At 44.2% G+C, this 9,206-nt stretch overlaps 1 protein-coding gene across 1 annotated transcript in view; it reads right to left on the reverse strand.

Annotated features, from left to right (window-relative positions):
* Positions 1–9,206, reverse strand: part of Epha10 (EPH receptor A10) — a 37,716-nt gene that overhangs the window by 17,952 nt on the left and 10,558 nt on the right. The window contains exon 5 of the mRNA XM_013519462.1: positions 9,130–9,205. Within this exon, the coding sequence (XP_013374916.1) occupies positions 9,130–9,205 (76 nt within the window). The remainder of the gene's footprint in view (positions 1–9,129; position 9,206) is intronic.

Consider the following 9,206-nt stretch of genomic DNA (forward strand, 5'->3'; position numbering starts at 1 on the left):
TGTAACTAAAAGTTAACATCCAGACCATACCAAAAAAAACTCCTGTAATTCAATAAGGAAGAAACAACTCAAAAAATGTGCAAAGGTCAGGCACAGTAACAATGCCTATGGTCCAAGCCACTTGGGAGGCAGAGGCAGAAGGATAACTTGGGGCTAGGAGTTCAAGGACAGCCTGAGTAACATAGAAAAACACTGTCTCAAAACCAAAGGAGCCAGTTGAGCAGAACTCGGGAGATTGAGACAGGAGAATCATTCTGAGTTTGAGGCCTGCTTGCACTCTGTAGTGAGTTCAAGGCCAGCCTGCACCACATACTGAGATGTCTCAACAAACACACACACACACACACACACACACACACACACACACACACACAGAACCAATCAAGGTGGCACCAAGCTACTGAAAAGGCTGAAATGGGAGAATAAGAGAGTTCAGCATGGGCAACTTAGTGGGGCTCTGTCTCAAAATAAAATATAGACAAGGGCTGGGGTGTAGCTCAGTGTAAAGGCCCTGGGTTCAATCCCCAGTAAGAGAAAAAGAAGAAAAAGAAGGAGGAGGAGAGGAGAGAGAAGAGGGGGAAGGAGAGGAGTAAGAAGAAGAGAAGGAAGAGGAGGAAAAGGAGAAGAAAGAGGAGGAAGAGGGACCAAAACACAGGCAAAGGGCCTTTTTTTTGAGTGGTGTAGGAACGGAAACAAGGTCCTCACACACGGAAGTCATCTTTTTTAAGATAACCGCTATTAAAACAAACAAACAAACAAACAAACAAACCAGAGAAACAATCTAGGCATGGTGGTGCATGCCTGTAATCCCAGCACTCTAGAAGGCTGAAGCAGAAGGATTGCAAGTCTGAGCTCACCCCAGGCAATTTAATGAGAACCTTTCCAAAATAAAAAAAGAGCTAAGGATGTAGCTCAGTGTGAAGTCCCTGGATTCAATTCCCAGCTCCCAAAAGGAGAGAAAGTAGAGAAAAGGCTGAGAGAGGAGGGGAGGAAAATTAAGTTGGCAGAACTCTTGTGTTCTGTGGGTGGGAATGTGGTCACTCTGGAAAACAATATGGAGATCCAAATGAAAACTAGATAGAATCCCCATGTGGTCCAGCAATCCGATTTCTGGACTATATCCAGAAGAACTGAAAACAGGTCCTAGGAGATATTTTCGCATCCATGTTATTTGCAGCATTATTCACAGAAGCTAAGAGATGGAAACAACCTATACGTCCACCAATGGATGGATGGATAAAGAAAATAAGGCATATCCACATAACATACATAAAAAGAAAGCTCCTGCCATATGCTGTATAACATGGATACAGCCTAAAGACATTCCCCTGAAATAAACTTGTCACAAAAAGATAAACACTGCACTTTTAAATATAAGGTATTAAAGTAGTCAAGCTCTTAAACAGAAAGCAGAATGGTGGTGGCCAGGGAGACAAAAGAGGGCTGTACAATGGGTTGAGAGTTTCAGTTAGCAAGATGAAAAAGGTCTAGAGATCTATGCACAGCTATATGCATATAGTTAATACCACTGTGCCCTTAAAATTGGTTCAAATGGCAAGATTTATGTTATGTGCTGTGGTTTTGTTTTTTTTGAGACAGGGTTGCACTATGCAGGTCAAGATAGACTTGAACTCACTTTGTAGCCCAGGCTGGCCTCGAACTTGCAGCAATCCTCCTGCCTCAGCCTTCCAAGTGCTTGGATTACAGGTGTGCACCACCATACCCGGCTTGTTATGTGTTTTTATCATTACAAAAATACTGATGCCCAAGTCACATCCCAAAGTAATTAAGTCATAATCTTCATAAAGCAAGGCTGAGGCATTAGGATGTGTAATTTTAAAGCTTGTCTGTAAGTCCAATGCACAGACAAGTTTTAGAACTACCAGTCTAGATTATGTCCAATGAATAGCAATACAAACACACACACACGCACACACACATGCACACACAAGAGCCTTGGGTCAGTGGGAGCAAAAGTCACAGCTCCACTTGGATGAGTGAGGTGGATCATTTCCAAGAGCAGAGGTTGAGTGGTGAGGGCTCAGAAAAGGTGTCTGGAAAGGAGGTAGAGATTCAAGAGCCATGAAAGGTGACCAGATGGAACTGTCTGGGGGAAATATGTGGAAGGGCAGAGAAAACATTGAGGAAATAACCCTGAAAAACAGCCAGGTGAGGCAAACGGTATGTGATGGTGCCCAACTGTAATCCTGGCACTCAGGAGTCTAAGCTTTGAGGATTGTGAGTTCAAGGCCAGCCTGGACTTCACAGCAAAGCCCTGCCACAAAGCACGCGCACACACACACACACACACACACACACACACACACAAATTCACACACACACATATACTCATGGGGGCACAAAGGAAAGGCACTGGGGGAGGCGAAGGGGGCACATAGGAAGAATTAAGATGTGCTATATACGCACACCAGCTCCCTATACAAATGTCATCATCATGCACTGCAAACACGGGCCAATAAAAATGAAAAGGCAGAGTCAGACAGAGAATGGAAGGAAAACTGGGCCTGAACAAGGTCATAGAAGCCAAGGGAAGAGAATATTGAAGAATGTGTGAAATGGAAACAACACAAGACAAACTTACTGTGAGATTCTGGGATGTTTATGAAGGGCTGAACATTATACCTAACGTGGGTCAAGCTCTCAATAGGATGCAAGGTGACCAACGGAAGGAACCAGGGTAGCAGCACCACAGGTCTAGAAAAGACCGGGTATGGGGATGTGTGATGCCTGCTGGCCGTGACAGTGAGGGCATTGCCGGAAGTAGATATCAGACAGCCATGAGGCAAGAAATGCAGGCAGGCTACAGAGGCTGCACTCAGGGAAAAATGCTTGCCTGTGGTTTCCAGTCCTGAGTGCTCTCCTGCTAGCAGCCCTCACCTCAAGACTCTCCCAAATTGCACCTAAAACATGAAACTACAGAAAGAGTTGAAAATCTACCATCTCACCATAAATGAATCTCGACAGCAGGCTGTCAGAATGGGGGACAGGGACTTGAGTGGCATATTTTTTACCTGGGATAAAGCCAATGGAACTAGATGGAAAAGTGTAATTGTAATGAACCCCAGGCTCTGCTGCCCACAGAGTGGCACTGCCTTCTATTCTAAAAATAACTTGAAAAAGCCTTTATTCCTCCCCCGCTCCCGGTGTCTGACCCTAAAAAAAAAAAAGCAAGGTCTTTGTCAACTGGACAATGCGCAGCCATCACGCCAGTGCTTGACTGCCTTTGAAGAAAAGTGCTCATCTCTGTCCCCAGGGTGCCCCTCAGCCAGAATTCACTTTGAGGGGGCCGCTCCCACAGGGAACTGAGACAGGAGGAGAGATGTGGCTTCGAGAAGGTGGCATGGTCCTTTGTAGGTGTGGATGCAGCAAGAGGCAGGAAGTGTCATCTCTGAACTGCTGAGAGCCTTGGATAGCCAGGATGTAGATGTAAGAGCCTGAGAAGTCCTGAGGATGGAAGTCAACCTGGAGCCCAGCATCTGCTGTGCAGACTGGAGGTGAATGATGAAACCCAGCCAGGGACTAAGGCGGGCTGAGAACGCAGCAGACAGAGGGAAACCTACCGACAGCCACACCTTCCTTCCCTGTTGGGTGAGTCAATTTTTAATTCAGGGTCTGCTCTTCCCCTGTGGATGGCTCAGGTGAATTCTGGTAATTCTAATACATTAGTGTGCATTTATTCCTTTTACCAATGATTGCTCTAGGTTGAGTTTATGATTCAGATCTGGTCAACAAGGGAAGTTAGCTAAACAGAGAGGGGATCCTATTTTTTTTTCCTTTTTTGGAGGGCAGGGTCTCACTATGTAGTCCAGGCTGACCTTAAACTCACTATGTAGCCCAATCTGGCCTCGAACTCACAATGATCCTCCTGCCTCAGTCTCCCGAGTGCTGGGATTACAGGCATGTGCCACCATGCCTGGCAAGAGGGGATTTTTTTTATTAGTGCATGCTTGCAGTACACAATGATTGCAGTCATCATGGGGAGTTGGCACATGTACATAACACATCTCAATTCTTTTTCTTCACCTTTGAAGGAGAGGGGATTCTGAGAAAGGGTTCTTCTTCATCTCCTTTTCTGCTCCTTCTCCTCACTCCCACTGCTCCAGTACTGAGGACTTTACTGAACCCAGGGCTTTCTAGGCACTAGGCAAGTACACTCCCACTGAGCTACATCAGCCCAAAAGATTTCTTGCTTTTTACAAAGTGATGTAGCTCAATGTGAAGGCATTGAGTTCAATCCCCATTACCACCAAAAAAAAAAAAAAAACGTTCCTCAAAAAGTTTAAAAAAGCAGGTGTGGTGGCACATGCCTGTAATCCTAGCACTTGGGAGGCTGAGGCAGGCAGATCACTGAGTTTGAGGCCAGTCTGGGTTACACAGTGAGTTCAAGAACAGCCAGAATTACACAGCGAGACCTTGTCTCAAAAAAACAAAAACAAAAAAAGTTACAGTATGCATTAGTCAGTTCAGCTTACCTTAATAAAATAGTGAACTATAGACCGGGTGGCTGAAACAATAAAAATGTACTTTGCATATTTCTGGGGGCCTAGAAAGTTCAACATGCCAGAAGATTTGCCTTCTGTGGAGGGCTCACTTCTTGACTTGCAGGAAGTCACCTTTTCCTGTGTCCTCATAATGGCCTTCCTCCATGCACACTTGGACAGAGAGCCAGGGAGCTGTAGGCCTCCTCCTTCCTTATAAGGACACCAGTCCTACAGGGTCCTTAGGATCTAACTGAACTTCTTAAGGAAATCTCCCCATTTGAGGATACAGGGCTTCACCAATTGGGGGGTACGATTCACCCCAAAAAAACACATCACTTGGCAATTCTACCCCTAGGGTTATATTCAGGAAAAGTGGAAATATATATTCACACAAGACCTTATACATGAGAACTAGGATTTGCCGTAGTGATGGAGCCCTTGCCTACTTGCCCAGCACGTGCCAGGCCCTGATTCAATCCCCAGCACTGCGAAGTGAACAAACACACAAACAAAGCTAAAATTTATCCACAAAAGACAAACAGATAAAAACTTATACACAAATATTTATAGAAACATTATTCATAATAGAATATTCAAACATTATTCATTCAATGTTCATCAACTAATGAATGGATAAACAAAACTGTGGCATATCCATGCAACAGAACATCATTCAACAATAAACAGAATGGATGAACCCTGAGAAATGGGTAACTGAAAGAAGCCAGACATGAAAGTTCACAAATGATACACTACCGATATTGAAATGCCCATAACAGGCATTTCATAGAGGCATAAAAGTGGATTAGAAGTTACTAGAAGCAGGAAGCAATGGGGAGTGGCTGCTAGTAGGTTTCTTTTGGGGGTGATGGATAGGTTCTAGAATTACAGCGGGTTGCATAACTATATGAATGTAAAGAAAAAAAACTATATGAATGTCCCCCCAAAAAAACCACCAAATTGTATACTTTATGTATGTATGTATGTGTTTATGTATTTTTTTTTAAGGCAGCATCTCACTACGTAGTCCAGGCTGGCCTAAAACTCAGAGTAATTCTCCTGCCTCAGCTTCCTGAGTGTTGGGATTACAGGTGTGTGTCACCATGCCCAGCCCTGAATTGTATACTTTAAAATGATGAATATAGGGGGCTGGGGATTTAGCTCAGCGGCAAAAGCGCCTGCCTGGCAAGCACAAGGTTATGAGTTCGGTTCCCGGTACCGGAGAAAAAAACCAAAAACCAAAAAACCAAACTAAAATGATGAATATAGTAGTAGATAAATTACAGCTCAAAAAACAGTACTAACAGCATGATTATATTATATACAAAATGTGTTGAGTGTGACCAAAGCAGAATTCACAGGGTTTGTTAAATACACAGAAGGAGCCATTGTTCTGGATGAGGTTTCCACACCCCAGCAGACCACGTTGAAAATCAAAATGGAATTACTCATCCCCAAACCAAAACTTAGTTGGCTTTCCAAGAAACCAGGAAAAGGGTAACAGCCGACATTTCCAAGTGGGGCAGTTTTAACTGACATGGACAATGAAGAACCCTTTGGTTTAATCTTTATATTCTTTAACCCTCACAAAAAAGGAAACTTGAAGTGATCTGATGTGCACCACTCAGTTATTCTTCTGTCTCCTTGTCCCTCCTTTATAGAGAAAATGACTCCGAAGTGGCCAGTTTAATTTTTGTTTCTGCTTTTTCAGTCCTCTGTTTACAAAACCAACTCTTTCTTAGCCTGGGGGAACAGTTATTCTATTTTATGGAAAGAAGTGTTGCTTGGCTCTAGAATGGAAAATAAAGCCAATTAAAATCTTTAAATTGTTGAACTTTTATCCTCTGACAATTTGAAAAATTAAAATAAAAAATAACCTAGCACTAATCTCACCTAGAAAAAACCTGCAGAAAATCAGAACAGCATCAATAAAGCATAGAATAAATGGCAAAATTAAAGAGCAGTGGAACTGATAAACTGAAAAGGTGATTCTTTGTCACAACCAATAAAATAAATTTCTGGCAAGGATAATTAAGGAAAAAAAGAAAGAGAATTCACAGCCATACAATATGAAGAGAGAAAGGGAGATACTGAGGAAACTCCAGATACTAAGAAAAAAACTTTTTTTGTTTTTGTGAGACAGGGTCTTGCTATGGAGTTTAGGCTGGCCTTGAAATCACATAATCTTCCTGCCTCAGCCTCCTGAGCGCTGGAACTACAGGTGTGCACCACTATGCCTGGCTGAAATTGTAAGATATACATTTATTGGGCTGAGGTTATAGCTCAGTGATAGAACACTTCCCCAGCACATATAGGGCCCTAGGTCCAACCCCCAGCACTGTAGATATATCTATCTATCTATACATAGATAGATATTTCTAAAAATAAATTAGAAAAACATCAGAGATTATAAATGTAGATGGGAGAAAAATCTTAAAATATGAGCAAACTAAATCAGCAAACTACTAAAAGAATATTCATACCCAGTAGGATATAACCCAGGGATGCAGAGGGTTAGCTTTGAAATCTGGGTGGACAGCCTCAGACCATCAGGTCAGAGGAGAAAAACATGGTCATCCTGAAAGATGCTTCAGAGGCATTTTATAAAATTCAGATCCATTCTTGATCTTTGAAAAAAAAAAGTACACTAAAAAGTCAAAGCATTAGGTGCCTCAGGCTTCAAAGCACAGGGCTTCAGTGGCAGATGGGTTCAGTGCCCGGTCTCTCTCACCTCCTCCAACCTCAGTTTCATCGTTTGAAAAATAAATGTAATTCCATTCCAGTGAGAAATGGAATCACATGTAGAAAATCACATTGCACAGCACCAAACACAGAGCAGCACTCAGACAACAGAAGCTTAGTGTTTTGGTTGCTTTGTTCTTGTTTTTTGAGATGGGGGTCTCACTGTGTTGCCCAGGATAGCCTCAAACCCCTGGCCTCAAGGGATCCTCCTGCTTCAGCTTCCCAAGTATGTGCCACAGTGCTCTGTTAGGAACTTAGTATTTTTATTAATAAAATGAAAATGGAAGTATCTTAACCTATATCAAAAGAACAGGATTGTTAATGTGAAATGCCAAATGGAAAGTCGGTATTATATAATTAGAAAACAGATTTTATAGTAGATAGTTATCAACATGGATACAGAGAAAAAATTCTGGAAAGTAAATACCTCAAGATAATGATAACTGTTTATGTGTGGGTAATAGGATTATAGTTACTTTTTCTACACTGAGAATGTTTGTTTGTTTGTTTGTGACAGGGTCTCGAATGTAGCCCAGGCTTGCCTCAAACTCATAGTGATCCTCCTGCCTCAGCCTCCCCAGTGCTAGGATCATAGGCATGCGTCACCATGCCTGGCCCTATACTTAATTTTTTTAAATGAAAATGCAATAGCAAAGGTTAAATCACAATAGAGATGATAAAGAACAGAACTGTTGTTGCACAGAACCGGGCAGACTGGGGAATCTCTCAAAAGGCAGAGAAACAGATTAAGAACTAAAAAAACGATAAAAGAAGTGACAAGAATTGAGAATCAGAAAATGGTTGTACAGCCTAGGCTTAGCGATAGTCTTAAGAGATTCGAGGAGCTATCAGAACTTCTAGTCAAAGCAATCACTGAAGAAAACTTTTCAAGGTGGGGTGTGTGTGTGAGGGGCAGCGTGCAGATCAAAAAGGTTACTGTGTCCCAAGCAAATTCCATGAAAAGAAATCCGTATTGGTTCACTGTTAATTTTCATCAGCCGGTTAAGGAATTATTCAAACAGTATGTGTGCACACGCATACACCCAAGCTACTTAAAACAATGAAACCCTAGCTTCAGACTTCGCTGGCAATACAACTGCCAGAAGACAGAGAAGCAGGGTCCCTGGAGACAGGGAAGTTGGGTCACAAAGCAATCACATCTCTTCAGATAGGAAAAAAAACTCAGAAACCGCACCACTCACTTATCTTTCTTGCAAAGGACGCCTAAGGGATTACTTGAAAGCGTACCCCAGCTGGGAGACAAATCAAAACTAAATGTCAAGAATGAGGAGGGGGTAGTATAAAGGTGGCAGATCTTCATTTCTTCGCCTCAATTCCAGACTCAGAAATGTGTGGGTCAGTGGGACTCCAGCCCCTGCAGTCTGCCCCCGCCGCCTTCCCTGCCCCTTCCTAGGCCCTGCCAGGGGCAGACCAGCCACCCCCACCCGCGCGCGGGGCGGAGCGGTGGAGAGAGGACCCAGGGCAGGGCTCCCTTTTCTGAGACGGAGGGAAGGAACTTGGGTTCGGCTGTCTGTTGTGTTTGTTTGTTTGTTTGTTTGTTTGTTTGTTTGTAGGAAAAGCCAAAAGGTCTTTCCATCTCTTGTTTCTCTGGGAAATCAGAGGCAGAGTGGAGGGCGGCACAGTTCGACGCGTCCAGGGAGAGCGGATGCCAACTGGCTCCCGCACTCACCGCAATGCTCGCACCCTCTGTGGCCCCGGGCGAGTCCCCTGCTGCTTACGCCCTCCCCGGGGATTTAGGAACGCTGCGGGGCCTCGGCGGGGTGCGGGGACCAGGCGTCCCGGGGCCCCTTGCACCCTGGCGCACACCGCGTCTGTCTGAGGTGGCTCGGGGGCGACGCGGGCGCTTGGCGCGGCCTGGCCTTACCCCCGGGCCCGGTGGAGACGGTGACCTGCGCGTAGGTGGCTCCCGCGGCGGCCGCCGGCCCCGAGACGCCGTTGAGC

This window comes from Chinchilla lanigera, unplaced genomic scaffold, assembly GCF_000276665.1.
Source record: "Chinchilla lanigera isolate Chin_1 unplaced genomic scaffold, ChiLan1.0 scaffold00051, whole genome shotgun sequence".
Classification (NCBI taxonomy): Eukaryota; Metazoa; Chordata; class Mammalia; order Rodentia; family Chinchillidae; genus Chinchilla; species Chinchilla lanigera.